The 23005-nt window shown below is 40.1% G+C and overlaps 2 protein-coding genes across 4 annotated transcripts; one reads left to right on the top strand and one right to left on the bottom strand.

Moving 5' to 3' along the window:
* Positions 1-4: 4 nt before the first annotated feature.
* Positions 5-15561, bottom strand: ano10a (anoctamin 10a). Of its 3 annotated transcripts, XM_085803376.1 has the most exons (15): positions 15419-15561; positions 14267-14402; positions 13988-14185; positions 13155-13289; positions 12872-12991; positions 12540-12724; positions 10103-10487; positions 8678-8733; positions 8488-8562; positions 8003-8191; positions 7700-7891; positions 5988-6116; positions 4397-4513; positions 2223-2239; positions 5-308 (listed from the first exon to the last, which is right to left on the bottom strand). In XM_085803376.1, exons 2-15 carry the CDS (start codon positions 14394-14396, stop codon positions 242-244), a joined length of 1995 nt encoding a protein of 664 aa, XP_085659502.1. In that variant the 5' UTR covers positions 14397-14402; positions 15419-15561; the 3' UTR covers positions 5-241. The 3 variants fall into 3 exon arrangements, with proteins under 3 accessions (XP_085659502.1, XP_085659501.1, XP_085659503.1); XM_085803375.1 differs by lacking the exon at positions 15419-15561 and having other exon boundaries at positions 14267-14408; XM_085803377.1 differs by lacking the exons at positions 2223-2239; positions 15419-15561 and having other exon boundaries at positions 7-308; positions 14267-14408.
* A 69-nt stretch (positions 15562-15630) lies between these two features.
* abhd5a (abhydrolase domain containing 5, lysophosphatidic acid acyltransferase a) lies at positions 15631-22321 on the top strand. Its single transcript, XM_085803378.1, has 8 exons — positions 15631-15724; positions 16106-16186; positions 18858-18943; positions 19032-19407; positions 20147-20301; positions 20699-20810; positions 20968-21154; positions 22038-22321. Exons 1-8 carry the CDS (start codon positions 15693-15695, stop codon positions 22125-22127), a joined length of 1119 nt encoding a protein of 372 aa, XP_085659504.1. The 5' UTR covers positions 15631-15692; the 3' UTR covers positions 22128-22321.
* Positions 22322-23005: the final 684 nt, after the last annotated feature.

Here is a 23005-nt window from a genome sequence, read left to right as displayed (position 1 = left end):
ACCCCAGTTTACACCAAACCTGAATATGACCCCATTTCTCCCAGAGACCAGACTAATACACCTGCTACACAGCTATGCTGCTGCAGCAGTCTAAATAGTAAAGCTTCAGTTATGCAGTGAAGACTCTGCAGATAAACGTGCAAGAAGACCAGCAGTGTAAACTCAAAGTGTCTGTATCATGTCATGACACAAAGGTGGATGCATAAAAAACAGTTACTATGTCCTGAAGCAGCTGCAGCTCTCAGTATCTGTAGACTCTCCTGTCCTCCTCACTGCATCTTCCGGAGCTCCGAGGCTTCGAGCATTTTCTGAAACACATAATGAACAGCAGCACAGTCTTAAAACCTGAGCCTTAAAACCATCTGCCAAGACGTCTCTAACTTTGTGATCCTCCATATGATCGGCAATCTTTAGGGCCCCAACTTGGCTGAAAATCTCATCAAAGTTTGTACACGTGTCAGGACCTGCGAGAATTTACCTTCCTTCCCTTTGGGGTTTTTTTGTAGGTGGACAAAAATTGGTATGCTGATGAAAATGTCAAGACGCACAAAACAGCCACTGGCATCCATAGTCTTATTAACCCCAACTCCAAAGTTTGTTCGAACTTGAGTTTTTGTCAGAAGGTGTCTATAGCTTTGTGGCAAATTTTAATGATTCGCCATGAAGAATCGAGGTGCTTTAACTGCAGCAACCATGGTCCAAACTGCCACACAATTATTATGTGACAGAGTACCAACCCATATGGTATTGAGACAAAAAAGGTCAACACTGCCCCCTATGAAATAAGAACTCCAACTTTATGCACTTAAAGGGATAGTTCAACATTTTGGCAAATTGGTCCATTGCCATAATCCCTATAGTCATAGCAGTAGGTTCATTACCTTTATTTGTCGGTGCAAGCTGTTTTTAGAACGGCGGAGCAGAGCAGCGAGCTGCTCAGAGCTACACAACGGAGGCTAATGGGATTTCTTGGTTTCCCTCATCAAATACACAATCCAACAACTCCACAACGCTCTGGTGGACAAGTTGTGACCTGCACATTCACCACGCTATGAGATAATAACAGAACGTTACCAGACAGAGTTGTTTTAGAAGTAAATACATGCAAAACCGCTGATGCGCGTTGCCTTCAGGGACAGTTGTTCATCAAGCAGACTCTGTATTTACCTTGAAAACAACTCAATCTTGTAACATTCTACGTGGTGAATGTGCAGGTCACAACTTGTCCACCAGAGCGTTGTGGAGTTGTTGGATTGTGTATTTGATGAGTTTGATGAGGGAAACCAAGAAATCCCATGAGCCTCCGTAGCGTAGCTCTGAGCAGCTCACCGCTCTGCTCCACCGTTCTAAAAATAGCTTGCACCGACAAATAAAGGTAACAAACCTACTGCTATGACTATAGCGATTATGGCAATGGACCAATTTGCCAAAATGCTAAACTATCCCTTTAAAGCCCATGGGAATGTATCCAACCTTAAGATGACTGTTCAGATGAACATTCTCTTTTTTTTGTGCAACAAGCGTGCGGTTTATTCTGTGTAAACTAAAAACGTGGCACTTTTCTTTACATGTTTATGATAAGAATGTGTAAAAGGGAGGCTTGTCCTGTCTTGACTGTAAACCCAACTTGAAATGTATTATTTTTTCCTCAACATGGTCCTAATAGTTTTAAAAGTGAAGTGAAATTATTTTTTCTGTATTCAAGTCACAAGGCATGACTTCAGTAGTGATATGATATCCACAAACAGCACAATATTACAGTACGTCACCAAATCCCTTATGGGTAAAGTACTGTTATTAATGCCCTCATCACCTGCAATCGCTGCAAAAGTTAGCAGCTAGCAGGAAATCATAAATAAAAATCTTGCACAGTTCCTCTATAACAGTCAGCTTACAGTTGATTTGACTGTTTTTGACTCAAAATGTTCCTTTCTGTGTCTGTCCAGTTGATGGCTGGCCAGTCTAACAACCCTAATCTAGTTCTGACTGTTTCTAAATGAATCATTTCAGCACCAACTAAATCCCAAAGTTTACAGCTGGTTCGTGTGATGGAGTCAAGTATTAGGTATTCTGATGATCAAATATGTGAGTATTGACATTCATTAATATGATAATACTTTCAGCCAGAACACATATTCACACCAAAACCGTGAGTTAGAACATTAGATTATTGAATTGAATTGAAACCAGCATCATCCAGACACACACACCTAGCCACTCACCCTGCATGGAGCTGTCTCTGAAAAACCAGAAGACCACAGAAGAACACTCATTAAACCAACACACACATACTGTACATCAAGAGGCGTCTACAGATTATTCGTGCCAGTTTCTTTCTAAACCTGTTAAATGTGATTCAGATTACATTCAGATCTTGAACCTTTAAAATTGTGACGTACAGAGACCTGAGAGAAGCCAAACAGCTCATCACAGAAGCTCTCAGCCCTATCAGTCCACATTAAACAAATGGGTGCAGTGCTGAGTGAGTCGCTGCTGGACTGTGGAGCCATCAGTACTACTAGATCACGCCGCAAAGTGGTCTGGGATAGGCATCAGGAGCCCACTGTAATGGACACATGAGATCCACACAGTGTCTACACTGCGTTGAGGCTTGTGACTGACTCCTGCAAGTTCCCATTTATTTGTTATTTTTAGTTAACTGTACTACGGAAATCTTAAGCTGTTGGAGTATTTTCATCCCTCATGATCACATCTCTTTACTATTCATATCAACAGACAGCTCTATCTCAATTTCATTTCTGCATGAATGAAATTTCAAAAGGGACTGACCTGACCATAATTATATAAGAGTCTTGCTACTCTTATATAACGATTTTAATCAATGCAATGGTCAGCTGGAAGTGCCTCACCCAAGAACAAAGGCCTTATCACGATTTTATCTATAGAGCAATAACTCTGTGGAATAATCTGCCTCACTACCTCTGTTGTACTGAAAGTAAACAGGTATTTAAAAAGAAACTGAAATCTTATTTCATACGAGCTGTACACAAGTACGAGAGGTTCCATTTTGCTGTCTAAGAAAAAAATCTGTTTAAGATTTGTGGAATAGTTTATTTTAACTTTTTAACATTAGGTATATTGTGATTGACTGTATTTGTAAATGTATGATACATTGAGGATGTGACTTTCTTGTGTATATTCTGTGTTGTTCCTTGTGGACCCCAGGAAGACTAGCTGGCTACTAAGGTACCAGCTAATGGGGATCCTTAATAAACAATTAAACAATTAAAACTAACTTGAAATACTTACAGATGGGACTCTATCAAGTGAAATAATTTCTGTTTGTTTGTTGTTTTTTTTAAGTATATTTTTTGTTAATGCTGATGTGGTCTGCATCTGCAACTGTCCCATGACGCTGCTTGCTGCCTTGCTGCCTTGCTTGGACTTCAGTCCCCTGACCTGTCTTGTCTGTAACAACATCTATTGCACGTCTGTCCGTCCTGGGTGAGGGATCCCTCCTCTGTTGCTCACCCTGAGGTTTCTCCAATTTTTCCCTCTTAAAAGGGTTTTCTATGGAGTTTTTCCTCAGTCGATGTGAGGACAGAGGATGTTGTTACAATGCCCTTTGAGACAAACTGTTTGTAAAAACGGGCTATACAAATACAATTGCCTTGCCTTGCCTTGCCTTGCCTTGCCTAACCCTAACCCATTTGAGTAAATTTCATTCTGTTCATTTTTTTTTCTTACTCCTTTCCATTTTTATTCCTGGGTTTACTGTCTTTTTGTGTATGTTCTTTTCCAGTTCCGACTGTAACTGTTCAATTTTTGTTTTTCTCTGTTTTTTCAAATTAGAGCAATAGCCAATAATTTTTCCCATTTGAACCACTTTCCAAGCATCCCAAAGAGTTTGTGGGGACACTTCTCCGTTGTCATTTTCATCGAAATACTGCTTTATAAAATTATCTGTTCTTATTTGTTCCTGCATTGGACCTAGGATCCCTGTATTTAGCCTCCAATGGGTCCTCTTTTTTTCAGTATCTAATGTTACATACAAATAGACTGGTCTATGATTGGATAAATCCATCGTCCAAATACTGCAATTTGTAACCCTATACATGTCCCGTTGAAACATTAGATAATAATAAAGCCTAGAATAGACCAAATGTGGGTAAGTTTGAGACCCAGCTCTCAGCAGTCTTGTAAGCCCGTGGGGACTGGGCACCTTGTTGTGCAGGACACTTTAATTAATTTTTTTACTTACACTATGACAATGAAGACTGTTTCCACTAAAACAGTCAAAAAAAACAAAAAAACAGCTGGATGTGCCGAAGACACAAAATAGTGTCTGTGTGACACATGAAATGTGATGGCAGCATCTGTTACATGGCAGCTTTTTAAAACGAGTATAAATTAACGTCACAGTGTATTGTTCTACCTTTTTCTTGAGGGCCTCCATGGATTCAAACTCCAGCCGAGCCAGTTTGATTTGGATGTGTTTGGGAACATCTGGGATAAGGAAGGTCAGGAGGAACTTGAAAGCCAGCAAGGCGTGCTGAAACCACAGAAACACAGACACATCACATGGTTCAAATGCCACAAGGACATTCCTACTGAGCTGTCAGTTCTATTCTGTTTACTGAACATGTGCTCCATAAGAGACATTAACAAGTCTGTGTATGTATTCATGGGATGGTGTGTTTGACGGGACAGTATTCTGTGGAATTAGAGGACAGAAGTAGACGAGGTCCGTGATAACTGAGTGGATCATCGGTTTGAGACAGACGGATGTGTTAGTCATGATGATGCACAGTTGCCCTTCAGCCAGAGTACCTGAGAACTCTTCTAAGTTGCCTCCTTGTCTTTCATTAGTTGCTTTAACTTATATCATTACAGAATGCATTCAATTCTTATTGTCTTTAGATATTCAGATATGCATTGTCAATGTCAATTACTGATTTTTTATTTTTTTATTTTTTGATCAGCTCTACATAACGTGAAATTATGATTGCAAATGCAAAACACATCAACTTTCAGGAGTCCTGCCTTGGAGCCCCTTTGTGTCTCCACTAATGTCAAAATCAAACCTACTCCCTTGCAAGTACTGTACCTGTTCTTATGAGACTGCATTTTCTATTTTCTTTAGGTGCCTTTCAGCCATGTTAGCCAGTTAGTCTAATGTCCTCTCATGGTATGTATCAGAACCATCTAGTGTCTTATAAATAGCCTGTGCACTTTCCAAATAAGGGGAATTGTCACATCTATCCATTAGTTATACTGCCTATCCCTGGACAGGTCAGCAGTCGATCACCAGGCCAATATATAGAGACACGCAACCTCACAGTCATATTTATCCCTATGAGCACTCTAGATCAATCAATTAAATGTGCATGTTTTGACTGTGTGAGAAAGTCACAGTACCCAAAACCTTCATGCCATCCTTGAATTGTTATAAAATTTAATGTCATCAAATTTGATGGTAAATGGACTTGCACTTATACAGCACTTTTCTAGTCACTTGGACCACTCTTATGTGCTTTACACTTAATGTCTCATTCACCCTTTCACACACATTCATACAGCACTAGGCACAGTGCTTGGAAGCTGCCCATTCACACACATCCATACACCCAATGGACACATCGGGGGGCAAGTGTGGGTTCAGTGTCTTGCCCAGGGACACTTTGACATATAGCCTGGAGGAGCCAAGAATCGAACCACCGGCCCTCCGGTTAGTGGGCGACCCGCTCTATTTTTGCCAAATCAAATTAAGAACTTTGCCTAGCTCCTAAAATAAACTAGACATTGAATACCTGACATGCCCTTTTCCTATTTAGGATGGTTGAGTGCTTGTTGTTCTGCTATGGGACAAGCCAAGCCTTCGACAAGCCAAGTAGAATACCTCTGATACACACCAAAAATATCAGACAGATGTTGTGGGACCACCACACAACGGTGGATTGTTTTAAGAAGAACAATACAATATGTACATCTTTGTGTTTTTGTATGTGAATATGCACATACATTACCTCAATAGCCACTGTCCACAGTATTAGCTGTGTCTCTGAGGCTGGGAAGTAAGCCTTGACTTGTGGAGACATACCAATCAGTGCAAAGTTGGTCACCACAGCAATCACACTCATGGCCTCAAATGCGAGCTGGACACAGAGAGAGAAGGTAACAGTTAGTCTTTTGTTTCCAGAAATGGAAACCAGCTGGATATAGTGAAAACAAGGTCTTAATCAGGAAAGCATGTTCCAAATAAAACTGACAGAAGTATAATATTCTCATCTACAGGGTAGTCATACAATATTTTAGAAGAACTTAGAAGACTTTATTTTCATTGTACAATTACACAACGAAATTCTGTTTGGGACTTTACATCACTGAGGGCTTCAGTGCAGTATGACACCTTGTCTGAATTCAATAATTTCAATGAAATCAGTTAAAATAATGCAGATGAATGTCTGTGCTGTGAGCTTATTCCATCATCAAGTAACCACAGACAACGAACAGTCTGGAGTCTGAGACTGTCTTTAGGTTGGGGATGCTGATGATGGTGACCAGATTGCCTGGAGATATGTGATATGAGTTCACATAGTAGATGGAGAAGACTCATAAGTTACGCTAAAGATAGCATTAGAGACTAAATTTGATTCAAACAGAATTAGGTAGTGACAACCCTCGTGACATGTCTCTCACTGCAGGAATGTAAGGGGTGGAGACAAGTTGTCAGGAAGATTCAGCTGACTTGATCTGGCTGCACTATATAAGATTGTGTAGCCAGTGAACAAATACAGTTTTAGAATATTAAAAACTGGCCTAATAACATCTGCACGGACTATTCTGAGGTGTTGGAAGGAACCCCAAGCTCCCACACTGAGTATGTGGAAAACACAGATGATGGCGACTGTGGCATGCGAGAAGATGTTGGGGAGATTAAATTGTGAAAATGATATGATAAAAGAAAAATGGGATAGTTTTGGTAGACAGATGTGTTAATTTGCCTGCCTTTGCCTATTTATTACCTGCCTGTCTTATTTTTAGTTAATTTACTTTCAGATTTTTCATGTTATTTATTTATTTAATTTTATTTTTTTAATTTAATTTTTTCTATTATTACTGTTTTTGACCTCCATTTTGTCTGTTGTATTTTATGTTCATTGTGTCTGTTGCAATAATGAAAAAATAATAAAAACTTTGAATTATAAAAAAAAAGATTGTGTAGCCAGTGTATTTTTAGTCACGTTATGACGGAGTGAGTTAGTTTTACATTTATTTTGATTAATTTTGTTTTACTTTTTCCAGGGGTGCCAGCCAGGATGTGAAGAATCATCCACCTACTACACCCAGTACATTAAATGCAAATCACAAGACACAACACACCAGTTGAGTTTAAATAATGAAAAAACTATATTAGAAAAGAACAATGCAAATGACCAAAATTCCCCTCTCAAAGATTTTAACAGTCCAAACACAAAATTTCTCTGAATCAAACTCCGACCCCCCACCCCCTTACTGTTGCTGTCACCCTCACATGCATGTCTGGCTACAACTCTGGTGGTGTTTCATTCTAAGAGTCTATGAACCCACCAGAATATCCCGAACCACTGCCTCACCATTCCTCACATTCCCCCCATTATTTCTCCTTGCTTCTACTAGCTGATTGTGAAAGAACTTGTTAAGCTGAACGTGCTTTGGTTTCATCTGCATTTAAACATGCAGACATACTGTATCTCACCTGCCAGACTCCTATGTTTGCTGCTGGGTCAGAGAAAGGTCGTTTGAACACACGGCACATCTTGAAGGCATCAGAGTAAACCTCAGTGATGTTGTTCACAACCACCAGGACAGCAGCCAGGGGGTAGACACAGGAGAAGAGACTGACATAACCAAACAGCAGGAAGAGCTCCAGGTAGTCATCAAATGTTCCCTGAGAGACAGAGAGTATATCACAGGCATATGGATCTTCATAGAAAAACAAATTGGGACTTGGTACTCAAATCCTGAAACTGACTGATAGAAAAAAATCATGTGCACCTACCAAGTATGCGCTCATTTCAGCCTCTAGTTGGACCTGCTCAGCCAGAGGAAGCTCTTTGTCTTCCAGAGTTTTTCTCTTCTGGACCTTGCGGATCATCTTCTTATTGCGTCTCCTCTGGAGCCAATAGGGCAGGAAGGCCTCCATGAACTGATTCAAGATCTGACTAGTGATCAACAGGGTGGCCAGACTCTAGATGCCGATGAGAACCAAAACAAAGGAGACAACAAAGAGCAGGTGAAGTAAGGAAACAGGGAGAAAGGGTGATACAGTATAATGTAACTGAGGAAATAATAAATAAATCAATGATGGACAAAGGTAAAAAAAAAAAAAGAATAAGGAAAAAAGGAAATGGAAGCAAAATGAGAACAAATCAAGTAAAGTTTGGTAAGTTTTTGCCCATGGGAAGTATGACTTCCTCGGAAGAAGAAGAATACCTGTCCTGAAGATTGTACAAAGGGATATTATTAGATGGATGATGGGCCTACCTGTCTGAGCAACACCATGTCTTGCATGACAAAGGCAATGTAGAACAATGAGGCGAAACAGTTGAAGAAGTTGAACTGCAGAGAAAAGTCAAGTCGGCAATGATAAGTATAAGTATCAACAAGACAAGCTGTAGTCTGATCACTTAAGAGTAAAATTAGTAATATTTTGGAAAAAGTTATTTTTACTCACGATTAATACTTTGAGGACCAAGTGATTCTGATATGTAGACTCCAGCCTATGATTCTCTAGATGCACAGAAAGGAATTTACATTTGGAGCATGTCATGAAATCAAATGATTCTTCGCATCACTTGTACTTCCTGATCATACAGAATATAGTGAAATCTATAGTCTTTCAGTTTTCACATTCACAGAGCACATGTTCAGTAGGTTATTCCCCAATAACAAACTATGGATGTCAGCAGTTCTGAGGGGTTTGTTTTTTAAAAGAGGAAATGCATATAATGATGGCAACACCACTGAGGTTAAAGACTTGAGGACTGAAATTGACAATCTAAATTCAGGTACAAATGAATACAAAACTGAAGTAGAGCTAGGAAGTACCCATTTAAAGAAAACCTGGCATTACATGAAACACTGGATCCTATGACAAAGGGAAGGACTGACCGTTCTGGGTTCAGTTCTGACAAGCAATTGGCTAATAAGCTAAATTGTCTTTTATGCAAGATTTCATGTTCATGATTTCACTGTTCTGTCTCTCTCTCCCAGTTCTACTGTATCTATTGATATTGACCTGTTGACCAACTTGTCTGTCGTCATGTGCTTGAAACTTGCAGTGAGCAGCAGAGATACAACTTTAATTTTATCTTGTCATTATCATCCAGCAACAGAAAGTCCAAGTTATGAAACACTCCATCATTGTCTCTGTTCTCTCTGTTGGATGGACAACCAAAAAAACATGACTATCAACGGTGAGGAGGCAGTAAACAATCCACAACTTTGCCAAATGCACCATGATATGAGATAAATGTTAAACAAATGTTATTCAATTGAAATCATGTTATTTAACACATGATTTGTATAATGTATTTTATGATATATGATTGTATGATACAATATATTTCTTATTTGTATTAGCTCTGTGGGATAAAGTAACTATTTTTGCAACTGTGCTACATAGGGACACTAAGTTGTGTAACTTTGCTTCATGAAAACATATAAAAAAGGAACAGGAAAGAAAGTAGAACAAAATGGGTTTTGTATGTACTATGTCTTTGTTAGGTTTATTTTTACTTCATTTATTCCCTTTTGATCCTCAGGTACCGTAAGTTGTGTATGTATGTTTATGTTTTTGTGGTTTAAAATAAATTGAAATTGTAGATTGAATGAGTAGAAAAAGTAAATATATTGGGGGAAAGGTCAGTTGCAAGGGTCAAAGGCAGAATTTTTGAATTCCTTGTTCTTGTAAACTTAAACATATCTACATTTTGAAAATAAAAGGTCATTATGAGAAACAATCAACAGATGAATTCTGCTTGATAAATGCCTTAAATTATAAATTGATGTCAGTGTCTGATTAGTAGTGTAGGTTTTTTCTACTCTGACACTGACACTCTGAAAAATAAATAACTAAATAAAAATGTAGACAACTCACCCCACTCTGTGAGGAACTCTGCAGCATACCTGTAGATCAGGTTCATAACCTCTATGACCACAGCATAGATAATACTGGGGATGAACAGCAGTATACCAGTCCAAAATGTGGGCTCCTCATCATGCACTGTGAGCGCCCATCCCTCCATCAGAAAATAGATCATCATCACGTAGAGGGATAGGTAGAGGCAGAGCAGCACAAAGGGCACAGACACAAGGTAGATCCGCAGCTGTCTCTTGACGTTGGGGTAGAGAGGCTCCTCACGACCCGTTACAGGGTTAAACCCAAGCACGCCGTGGAAACCAGGCCGAGGCTCTTCAAAGGCCTTCTTCCTGCTCAGTGTGCCCCAGCTGTAGGCTAGAGAAGCACTGCACCGCTTCCAAAACTGGTGGAGGAAAAGTGTCATTAATCTTCTTATCTTGCCACGTCATCCTTTTTTTTTTTTTCTTTTTTAGAAATTATTCAAAATCAAGTTCCCTCTTAAAGGAGTTATTTGTTTTACCACTGCAACATAGCTAAGATTAGCATCAGTAACTGTTTATTAAACATTCTTGCCAATCAGCCATTGTTGCATTTACAATGCAAGAGGTCATAAGGAGTTACTGCCTCAGGACAGACTGCACACTACAGTGAGGGAGATTTTTTTCTGAATTAACAAGATGCTTCAAAATCCTATATTCAAATCCAAATTCTTATATGTTTAAAGGGATAGTTGAACATTTTGGCAAACTGGCCCATTGCCATATCCCTATAGTCATAGCAGTAGGTTCATTACCTTTAATTGTCAGTAGAGCGGCCAAGCAGAGTGGCGAGCTGCACGGAGCTACGCTATGGAGGCTAATGGAATTTCTTGGTTTCCCTCATCAAATACATCAAATACACCAAATACACAATCCAACAACTCCAAAACGCTCTGGTGGACAAGTTGTGACCTGCACATTCACCACACTATGATATAGAATAACGGAATGTTACAAGACAGAGTTGTTTTCGAGGCAAATGCAGAGACTGCTTACTGAAAAACTGCCCCGACAGGAAAGTGCATTTGCGGTTTTGCATGAATTTACCTCTAAAACAACGCTGTCTCGTAATGTTTCTTTATTATCTCATGGTGTGGTGAATGTGCAGGTCACAACTTGTCCACAAGAGCGTTTTGAAGTTGTTGGATTGTGTATTTGATGAGTTTGATGAGGGAAACCAAGAAATCCCATGAGCCTCCGTAGCGTAGCTCTGAGCAGCTCACGGCTCTGCTCCGCCGTTCTAAAAATAGCTTACACCGACAATTAAAGGTAGCAAACCTACTGCTATGACTATAGGGATTATGGCAATGGGCCAATTTGCCAAAATGTTGAACTATCCCTTTAAATGGTGTTCCATATAAATTCAGATACTAACACCTGTTACAGAACAATTCCACCTCTGACTGTTAGTACTCCACCTCAGCATTTCAGAATAAACATCCCCTAAATTTTGCATTTTGAACTACGATCTCTCTAATTCCACACTAATATTAAAGCAGAAGTAAGCGATCCGGTTGTTTTGGGTAATGCTGCATTCCAGGCAGGCTTTTGAAACCGTAAATTACAGCTTCAAGTCACAACTTACGATTTTGTAGCGTTCCAGGCAACCCACTCGTGTTTTTCCGTCCTGTTTTACCTGTGAAAGTCACTATAACGGCCACTCGTAACTTCCGACCCGTGAACTCGCACCAGATCGAACTGGTACGACTTCACAGGTCGGAAAAACACGAGTTACGGGCTGCCTTGAACGCACCATAACAGTCCTCGTCCCTACGTCACCACATTCACACGCATCCCTTGGCTGCACACACAGCCCTGCATGCCGTTCTCTCTCCTCATTGGATAAAAACTGTAGGATACGAGAAAAGTTTTCTCCTCGGCTCAGAGCAGAGCAGAGTGACTGACAGACCCGTGTTTCGGTCCAAACACTCTATGTAAGTGATTGCTGTCGGAAGATATAACTATTTAAGACTTATATTAACACAAATATATCACTTACTTCTGCTTTAATCATAAGTTTCCTTACAGACTAATATCAAAATTATGCTGATATGTAGGTCACCATAGGTGGTATATCTCTGGAACATGATAAACCAGATAATCCGTTTTTCAGGGTCAATATTGATGTGTAATTTAATATCAATCCAAATTTACATGGAACACTGTTTAAATATAAAATAATTTAGAGTGCTTTTATTGTGAAATGCTATATCAGATTGCTATGGTGTATATGAATATTAATTTGATATGGGCTCAAAAATTTACTTGAACTGATTTAAACTTGTAGGTGAACAGCTTTAATGGTAGTAGCAGTAAATCTGACAAATAGCTCCTTTAAGCCTTTTGGGTTGTTTTTTTTAAATTGACTCTATGACTACCGGTATATCTGTAAATAAGAAAAAAGTGAATCTCATTACCTCGAGCATTACTGTACACCAGACCACGTTAAACACAGCAAAGATCACATATTTATCGTAGCCCTCCCAGTCAAACAGATAGTAGGGCAACCCAATAAGAGCCATGGGTACCAGGGCGAAGGTGAAGTACTCCAGGAACCCAAAGTAAAAGGCCAGACTTTCACCAAAGTAGTGTCTGATATCATCTGGGGACATGGGACCAAGAGTAAATGAGTGGGTAGGAGCACTAACAGAGCATTTCAGTCAAAAATATGGCAAAGAGGAAGCCATTATGAACTAAAAGAAGAAATAATATAATATAATAGAGAAACAGTCCCTATTCTTTCACTTACCAAGAGGCTGAAGGGACAACTTCACCTTTTTATACCAGGAAAAAGACAATCTTTTTAGTTCCTCCTTCTCATGGAGAGGAAACATCTGGAACAGGATCCCTTTGGACTGAAGTCTGCGGACTACCATGGGAATAAAACAGTACATGTTGTATGTTGTCAGTTTGCTTCCATTCCACTATCACACCATACTCATGTTATTTAATTAATGGTTAGCTGAAATGTTGTATATATTCAAATACTGAATAGAGGCTCTCTAATAGAGGTAGACACTGTAGACACTCACTAATTGATTTCCCGGGGTAGAGCTTGACCTGGGTGTATCCTGGTACATGAGTCTCATCTCTAGCTCTTAATGTGTCCAGCTCGTGTTTAATGATGTACTGACACTCAGCCATACTGAGGAAGCTGTCTCCATCCCCTGTAGACAAAGAGACCAATCACAGTCACAGCGAAAGCATGTTACACATCTCAGTGGGGCAAGTCTCTTCAAACCATGACAAATGCTGAGATAATTACAATGACATCAGTCTGTCCTTAAACCTCAGGTCATTTTACTGCTGCTATGTTGATTTGATTCCACTATTATGGTTAGAAACTGGCTCCACCCTCTCTCCATATTGTTCTTTTTTTATGTATTTATTTATTTTATTTTACTTACCAACTCTATCATCTTTGTCTTTGCTCATAATAATGTTTTGTGTATTCTGTAATTTTGTCTATTTATTGTTTTTTGTATGTCCTGTATTGTCACTGTAAAAGAAAAAAAAAAGAAACTGGCTTCATGACGGCCGGACATCAGTAAAGAGCCAGATTTTAAAGTGGAAGCTAGAGATTATTTTCATTATTAATTCTATAATATGTCAAACACTCATTTGGCAAATGCTTTCAAGGGTGGCTTTTGAGTTGTTTTGTCTGATCATCAATAGGCCAAAGCCATAAAGATCATATTCACATTGATATAAGCAAATCCTCACACTGGAATGAAGATTTTTTTTTTCTTGAAAATGGTTAGGATTAGGGATTAATCAGTTGTTAAAATACTTGCTAATTAATTCTTTGTTGCCCACTAGTCTAAAGCTCAAAAAGCAAAAGCATGAACCTGCTCCTAGACCTTACCTTTAAAGTCTTTGAAGCTGTGTCTATTAGCACAGGTGAAGGCCCTCATAGACCCATCACTGAACTCCTTGAAAAGGCCCACATCCTCAGCACCAGACAGCAGCCTCTTCTGGGATGCCCCAACCAGAAACATGTTGGGGTTTTCCTTCTCCTGAGCTATGACTCCAGGGCCCAGCTTCTCCACCAGCAGCTCAGCACCTTCGGAAAATAACACTCGATGTAAGTATCACAGTAACATATTTGAAAAGAGGGGGAGAACTCTGATTGCAATAACGTTACCTCCATTCTGCTGTTGGTCTCTTATCCTGCTCAGCAGCCATTCACTGGCTTCCTCCTTAGTATCTGAGGCCAGCTCCAGCACCACGAGAGGAGTGAACCTGGAGCCACTGCTGTCAACTGACTGCATCATGGGAACCTGCATAGGCAGTCAGAGAAATAATCAAAGAAAACATCCATTTCTATTTTTGACACACTATAGTGTGTGTGTGTGTGTGTGTGTGTGTGTGTGTGTGTGTGTGTGTGTGTGTGTGTGTGTGTGTGTGTGCTTAATTCCTTCCTTACTATGATGTTTTCAGTCTGTCGTCTAGCCTAATACGGCCTCATCTATGTCTGTGTCACACTTACTGAAAATGCATTTTTTTAAAAAGCTGCACATTTTGTGTGCTGCCACAAGGTCACGTGTAGAATAACAGTGGCCACAGCTGCGTTTACATTCCGACTGTGAGCACCATCAGGCTGTGCAGGAGTGAGAGGGCTCAATCAACACTGCTAGATCTGACCAGGGTCAGTCTGCTAACACCTGTTACGAGCAAATGGATAAGGTGCCATTCATTAAATCAAATGTTCATGACTGAAATGTTATTAATTATTGGAATTAACTTTAGTGTCTTACAACTATTGTCATCTGTATATATATATATATATATATATATATATATATATATATATATATATATATATATAGACTCTTTCTCACAGCTCACATAACCTTCCACATGCCAGGAACAGTCAGCAAATCAGGACAACATGAACAGTCAGATCTGTGCAGGTAGTAAAGGGAACGCCTACAGCCTTGCTTTAATTATACAGCTGAGCATGAGCAGCGTCTAGCTGGCACATAGATAGACTGTAAAAAGATCTAGCAGCATTTGGTAATGAAAAACGAACTCATTGTATAGTCAGCATTACACAATTACACATTTACACAAATAGGCCCCATTCATTTAATAAGGCAAACGGACGTAGCAGACGTAGCAAAGCAAATATACTTAGGTTGCAACCAATTAGGTCACTTGCAGAATGAGTCAACACAAACCTTCAACTTTACACCAAACATAACATTTTAAAAGCGTAAACGTTCCAGCCTTTCGTTATCTCAACACGTCACAATTATTCTCCATTCAAAGTCACAGCTCTCATTGACAAACTTACCAAAGTTCTCTCCTTCGCTCAGCAGCTTGTTTAGGGATTTGACAGCGAGGCTACTTCCGCCTCACGCTCAGAGGATGCGGGGTGCGTTTGTTTTGTACAAGCGACTAGAAGAGAAGCGGTAGTAGGCAAGGAGTCGAAGCGTCGCCACTCGGCGTAGTTACCCTGGGTTACAAATCGAACGTCTCCAATCGCTGATTTACGTCAGGAACTGGTCAGGAATCACCGAGACCACGTGACCACGGGAAGCAACAGAGGAGTGTTGTGTTGTGGCAGTATGGCCGAGCAGGCGGAGGTGACAGACAGAGGGTAAGTAGTTCTCAGCTCACGGAGAGAGAGTGAAACCGGTGCAGACGATGTTCGCTCATATACTGTATGACAGCGACACCACTTGTGTCGGTTCTGTAGACGTAGTTGACAGACACCGACTGTTAAACACGTTGTCGACAGACCCCGGACTACCGTAAAGTTAAAGTTAGCAAACATTGAAACTTTGACAGGACTCTGACGGAGAAACATACGTAGGCAATAGCCTGCGACACAGCTCAGTGTTTACCTACCATAGAGTACGGTTTTGCTCAGGTACCTCTTTCATAATGAATTGGTGTGTGTCGTTGGCATTTGTATTTTGCTGACAACAGTTTATCTACCCTGTCATCTGTCAGTTGTTTGTGTCCCTCTCCTCTTCAGGGTGGTCCAGAGAATGCTGTCTGTTGTTGGTGTTGACGGCCTGGCCAGCAGTGTGTGGGGTTATGTGGACACCACTTTAAAGTAAGTTTGAATAAATGTTGCTCTCAGCTATAGTCTACAGAAGAGCAATAGCCTATGGAAGACATAATAGGTTCAGGTTCTCCAAACCTTTTTTGTTATAATGATCATTCAGGGTCACTATTCTGGCCTCTCCGTTAATTCTTCCCATTGCTAATACTGAACCACATGAAAACAAAGTGTTCAATTTCCTCTGTTTAGCTTAAATATGATCTACGATTTGGAGGATTGGTAATTAGGGCCACGGACCATCACACCGGGCACTCCGAGGGGCGGGCCATACGAGCTCGGAGGGGAGGGGTGTGTGTGTGGGAGGGGGTGCTTTTTTCACATTTTTCTCATCCTCTTTCAAATCGTAGACCATAATTTAAACATACAGTATGTACACTACTAGGACATGTGACATCACATGTAAATAATGATCCAGTTTGTCCACTACTGGGTGGAGAGCCTTCAGCCTCTGGAACTCTCTGCACAGGACACAAGACACTCCGACTCAATCACCTCCTTTAAATCCCGTTTGAAAACTCATCTCTTCAGAATGGCATACACTTCAACCTTGGCCTGGAATGACCGCTCTTTGGCAGGGTTGCTTTAATAACTTTAATATTGTTTCATGTATAGGAGTGTTATGTTTGCACTTTTGTTGACTGACCGTGGGGGGGTCTTGACCTGACCTTCAGTGTCAGCAAAGGTGCCTTTTAAATAAAATGTATTATTATTAGGGTCAGAGCGTCGACAAGGACCCTATTAAAATCGCATTGTTTATTCTTACACAACTTTAACCCCAATTTTGGGGGATTTCCCATGCTCAAAAACTCATGAAACTGTGAACACCTGTCCAGACAGCCCAAAATGAATGTATTTTGTATTCATGTATCTTGAAATTTTCAAAAACCCCTCTGCGTTTGGGTTACTTTGTCATAGGTGGACAGAAATCATGGGTTTTGTTTTTAAATATCCTCTCTTAGTAATTCATCGTCTGAACAAATGCCTGAAATTAATCTAAGCACTGAAACAAATCCTACCTTCAAGGATATTACTGCATCATACTGAAAGCCCTTTTGAATATTTTCCCAAGAGTAGACCATCATTGTACAAATTGGACAGTGTTCTTCTCCCACAATCATCAAATGAGACAAAACATCAACATAATAATACAGGAAATTTGTATATTTATCACAATATTGGGCTATATGGCTGCAACACACTTCTGTTCAGTAAGCGATGGAGCAAGTGAGCTCACAAGTGAGATTACTGACATGAAGATTAGATGATGCAGACACAGCCATTCAGTTCATATAAGTTTAGGGGGTTAAAGAGGGATACAGTAGAGGAAATAAGTATTCAACACAATAGCATTTTTTTTTTTTAAATTCAACATATTTCCATTACACATAAAATTTAGATCAGACATTGGTCAATAAAATTACACTAAAAGGGTGTCAAACTCATTTTAGTTCAGGAGCCACATACAGCACAATTTGATCTCAAGGGGGCCAGACCAGTACAATATTAGCAGAATATCCTATAAGGAACGAGAACTCTAAACTTTTCCCTTCATCCTAGTGCAAAGAAGTACATTATTAAGATGTTTACATTAAATGAACTATAATTTTACAAAACATATTATGAACAACTTGAAATGTCTTGAGACAAATACTGTATTCCTAAATGGAAGTTCCTGTTTCAGGATAACAGTTCACTTTATTACTGTGATCTTTCAGATAGTAGAGACTAAAGAAGGAGAATGACAGCTGACTGTCAAAGACTGTCAAACTGTTAAGAAATAATTACATTTACTGAATACACATGAACATGTTAAGTGCTTTTTGCACCTTTCACTGTGCTGCCCTTACATTCAGTCTACAACATGGTGAAGCAAGATTACTCCATTAATAAAGAAATTATGATACCTAGGGATTTCATCTGACGAACTTCATATAGTATGTCCATAACAGTGTCAGGAATTTTAATGATTCGTCATGAATTTTTTTTAAATTAGGCACACAAACTGCCCCATACAGTAGCAGTCTGTAGAAAACTCCAGCTTTAGTATTCATCCATGTATTCATCCATGTGTGCCACTGTGTCAATATGCTGAAATAATTTTAGAAATATGGAGAGATTTGGAGTAATATTCAGAGATTCCTAACATTTTTGCTCTCTGTGTATTGTTGCCATTTAGAGGGGCATCTTGTCACTTCTTTGCACACTGGCTGGCTTCAATTAAAAGACAGGGTGGCTCTATTTCTGTCATAAATTGTCGTATCTTCCCTCAATTTCAGGGTACATGAAACTCACACACTGAATATGTTTGCATATTCACATGAAGTCTACTCAGTGCAACCTACTAAAAGATAGAAGTCTGCTTATTGGGTTGGGCTGGCTCTGCAGCTACCTGGTGAACTCAACCATACATATGAAAATTTAGTACATTTTGTCTGCAGTCACATCCCCCTCACATTCCTGCAGACCACTGAAACACATAAGTGCAGAGTCCAGCAGTTGCTACAATGTACACATGCTTTGAGTGGGTCCCCCCCCCCACATGGCACGGGAATGTGAGGGCCTATTCTTTAGGTTATCTGTTTTTCTCTATATTCTGTTATCATAGTTTCAGGCCTCAGTGACCAGGTCTCTTCTGGATTCATAAGGATGACTGTGTTTGTAGGTGGTGCTGGATCCCTCGCCTGTTGCCATCATGGTGTCCCACCTCTCAAAGCCAGCTCCAGTCTGCAGAGGAGATGATGCTGAGATGTGAGTATCTGTAAAGTCTATGTTTGTATAAAAGGCTGTCTGGCTTTTCAGCTTCTCTCTCTGATTGCTCCTTTCACTGTGTCTACAGGTGTATGCAGTCCTTTATCCAAACAGCATATCCCCATCTCCTCTGGCAACCAGCTGTGGACCCTGACCCTAAGCAATGACAGTGTCAAAGACAAAACCCCCATGGTTCTGCTCCATGGGTTCGGAGGTGGCTTGGGTCTTTGGGCTCAGAATCTGGATGTTCTTAGTCAGCATCGACCGGTCTTTGCTCTGGACCTTTTGGGCTTTGGTCAGAGCAGCAGACCTGTGTTCTCCTCAGAGGCCCAGGAGGCAGAGGACCAGTTTGTGGAGTCTATAGAGCAATGGAGAGCAAAAGTGGGTCTGGAATCCATGATCCTGCTGGGACACAACCTGGGAGGATACCTTGCTGTGTCATACTCAATTAAACACCCAGGCAGGTGAGTGCAGATACTACAGTACTTCCTCTTATCTTACTGTAGGGTACAGTAGTGTTGTTTTTAATTTGATATGGTGTGATAAACTGTCTTAATAAGTTTGACAACGATTCGAATCGTAACACGATTCGTGGTTGCTGATACCGGAGTTATTATACCCAATGGAGCCAATCCCGGTGCCATAGAGCAAGGGCAAGGTACTACAAAGTTGTGATACAACAGATATTTTACAGTTCTGATGATTTTATAGGAGGTCAATTTAAAACCAAAAATAATTAAAGGAAGACTTCAGCATTTTGTGGATTCTTTTGTTTTCTCTCAGTGCATCAGCTGAGAATTACAACAGACTTGTCTGTTTAATGAAGTAAGAGCAAGGACATCATTAGTTAAGCTTGCCCTTTGTTACTGAGTTGGGTGATTCTTCAATTTCAAGCACTTTGACCTTTGAAGTCTTGAAAAAATACATTTCCACTGATTGATTGATTGATCCATTGATTTTCAATTCCAAAAGCTTTCTTATTTCTGGGACAAAGATTAAGCTATCTTAAGCTTTGATCCGATTGTTGATTGATTGTTTTTTGACGTTGAAAGAATTGCCCCCATAGGTTAGCGTTGTCGCTATCCCTAGTGTAGCCGTCGCGTAACTCCGCCTGCATTGCTATGTCAGCTGTCTCCAGTCTTTATGCTCATTCTAACCCAAACAGTAGGTGAGCTGAATTAACCTTTGGTGTCTTGTCCACAGAGTCAAGCACATCCTCCTGGTTGAACCATGGGGCTTTCCTGAGCGTCCAGACACTGTTGAGGCTGACCGCCCCATCCCGGTGTGGATCAAAGCCCTCGGGGCCATGTTCAGTCCTTTCAACCCATTGGCTGGCCTGCGTCTGGTTGGACCACTGGGTGAGAACAGAAAATGACACAACTCACTACGACGCAAAAAAACACAACAGGATGAAGTCTTAATCGTAGTGAAGGGGAAATAGTTTCAGTGACATACTGTACATCATCTTGAGAAATGAAGCTAGAGAGAAATGTCAAGTCAACTATCACAGAACTGACTTCACATTGTATTAATGTTAGGATCAGTCTGTGTGTGTGTTTGTACTGTGCTCTAGCACAGAAATAAGACCTGTTGCAAGTGTCCCCATACATTTAATATAAGCAGGGATTTGGTCCAGAAGACAAATGAAGCGTTGTTCCTACAATGTACTCTCTTGTTGTTGAAAATCATTAAACACAATGACGTTTCCTTGTCATGAATGAGTTTGACAAGTCAGTGCTTTTGTGACCCCTGCAGGTCCCACTCTGGTCCAGACTCTGAGACCCGACTTCAAGAAGAAGTTTTCCTCCATGTTCCGCGACAACACTGTGTCAGAATACATCTACCACCTGAATGCACAAACCCCCAGGTCTGCCTCCATCTCTGTTCCTCTGTCAGGCTTCATTATTGCTTCTCATGTGAATAACTGCAATGAAGGCAATTCATACATTACCTTAATTACAACGCAGTAGCATGTCTTGATGTCAACAGCCAATTGCCCTGATTGTTCCTGTGTGTTGTCACAGTGGAGAAACAGCTTTTAAGAACATGACTGTTCCCTACGGCTGGGCCAAGAGGCCGATGCTGCAGAGGATGGAGCAGCTGCAGCCTCACATTCCCATCACCATCATCTACGGTTCCCGCTCCAGCATAGACAGCAACTCAGGAAGCACTATCAAAGAGATGAGACCACATTCTCATGCGGAGATCATAGTAAGTTCACCTTGACCTTGATTCATGCTCTTTATTTTTCCCATGTTTTCCCATCTTCTCCTTCTTCCTATTCTTCGTAGCTCATGTTGGATTTAGCAGATTTCTTAACTGTAACTCATCTGCAGCTACAGTGGAATGCAAAAAATTCTGTTAATGTGAACAGTTCAGCAAGTGGAAGATGAAATTATCTCCAAAAGGCATAAAGTTACAAATGACACATTCCCTTTACAGTTTAAACAATCTATATACACTTTTTATTTTCATCTTTTACATTTTCAAAACAACAGAAAAAGAAAGGGGCCCTCTGCGTTGCTGTATTGGTTGGTCCCCTTGAATTTAATGCGTGGGCTCCTAGGAAAAGGGCCCATCACTGAAACAGGGTCACTGATATCACTTGGATTTCCTTCCAGAGGTTAAAATTGACAACAGGGGTTGGTGGTCTGTCACAACAGTGAATATCTGTCCATACGGGCAATGGTGAAATTTCTCAATAACCCACACAGTTGATGCATAAGTACATGAGTTTGTTCTGGGCTTGTCAGTGAACTTGAAGGGAATGCAATTGGTCATGAAGACATAAAAAGCCTCTAATGATAGAATCAGTGAATATAGGAAATGAGGAGAATAAGTGGAGGATTGACAAATTGTAAAGGACCCATCCAAATGTGAGTTGACCCAGAAGTCTCCTGCTTTGGGGCTTGGTATCCCCATATGGTGGGTGCTCTAACCAGGCTCCCACCACAGCACTCAACTGTCTTCATTCTTAACTCTGATCATTTCTTTCCAACATTATTGTGCTGATATGAACTAATACTGCCATGTTGGTCATCACTGCTTGTTTTTAATCACCTGTCTCTCTCTCTTTCGTCACTCCTCCATACAGTCAATCCGTGGAGCTGGACACTACGTGTATGCCGACCAGCCAGATGACTTCAACCAGCGAGTTTTGCAGGTGTGTGATGAAATGGACTGAGGTGTCATTGGGTTGGCGGATATGGGGAGATGGACTCTGGAGAAAAAGTGGGTCATCACTTCAGCTGCTGCTGCAGAACCACAGGATCAGGATCAGGATCCCATGAGACAGGAACTGGAGCAACCTTCTGTTGAGCAACCACAGAGCTTCTGTGCTCAACATATCACTGTCCATACACTGAACACTGTTGTCACTGCATGTTTATTTTTTGTTTGTTTATTATTATTATTTGTTTGTTATTAGTTAGTTATTATTATTATTAAAAATAATAATAAATAATGGTTGAAATAATAACATTATTATATTTAAAAATAATAATAATAATATGAAGGTAGTGCCTTATTCATTCATATTTACTATTTTTATAAACAATTATATTCATACAATCAGATAAATTGTATCGCATCAAAACAGAGTCAGATCAGTGCTGATCTGTTGATTATGTGGATTTTATTTGTACTAAACTGCATGTTTTGTGTATGACAGTGTGTCAGCGAACTAGAAATTATAACAAAGAGTTACCTGATGAGATTACCTCTGCCATAAAGAGTAGCCTAATATAATCATAGAAGGCTGAAAATCTCAGGACAATTTATTTATCACAGGGAAACAGGACTGTTTACTTTCTGAGCCAGTTTCTTCTCAGTAAATATGAAAAAAAAAACTTGTATTGCACAAATTATTTTCCTTCTAAATTGCTTTGACAGCTCTCCAGTTTCTACTTTGAAGTGTAAACACAAATAAAATGTTTGCTGTAGTATAACTATGGCCCCATTGTTGCTTTGTCTTCTGTTACACCTGAATAATGAAGCTCGGGCTTGTGCCTGCATCATATGCTTATTTTAATTTCTGCTTCTCTCCATCTTTTTTCTTTTCAA

Source organism: Trachurus japonicus, chromosome 16 (assembly GCF_045865225.1).
Source record: "Trachurus japonicus isolate A0001 chromosome 16, Traja_1.0".
Taxonomy (NCBI): Eukaryota; Metazoa; Chordata; class Actinopteri; order Carangiformes; family Carangidae; genus Trachurus; species Trachurus japonicus.
This window is presented reverse-complemented; position numbering and strand designations above follow the sequence as displayed.

Coding starts and splice junctions, on each gene's coding strand:
- ano10a (XM_085803375.1), bottom strand. CDS start 14,408: ATGCAGGTTCCCATGATGCAGTCAGTTGACAGCAGTGGCTCCAGGTTC. Junction 14,186..14,266: donor AGACCAACAGCAGAATGGAG/GTAACGTTATTG, acceptor TATTTTCCGAAG/GTGCTGAGCTGCTGGTGGAG. Junction 8,192..8,487: donor ACATGGTGTTGCTCAGACAG/GTAGGCCCATCA, acceptor ATCGGCATCTAG/AGTCTGGCCACCCTGTTGAT.
- abhd5a (XM_085803378.1), top strand. CDS start 15,693: ATGGCCGAGCAGGCGGAGGTGACAGACAGAGG. Junction 16,187..18,857: donor TATGTGGACACCACTTTAAA/GTAAGTTTGAAT, acceptor CTGTGTTTGTAG/GTGGTGCTGGATCCCTCGCC. Junction 18,944..19,031: donor AGAGGAGATGATGCTGAGAT/GTGAGTATCTGT, acceptor CTGTGTCTACAG/GTGTATGCAGTCCTTTATCC.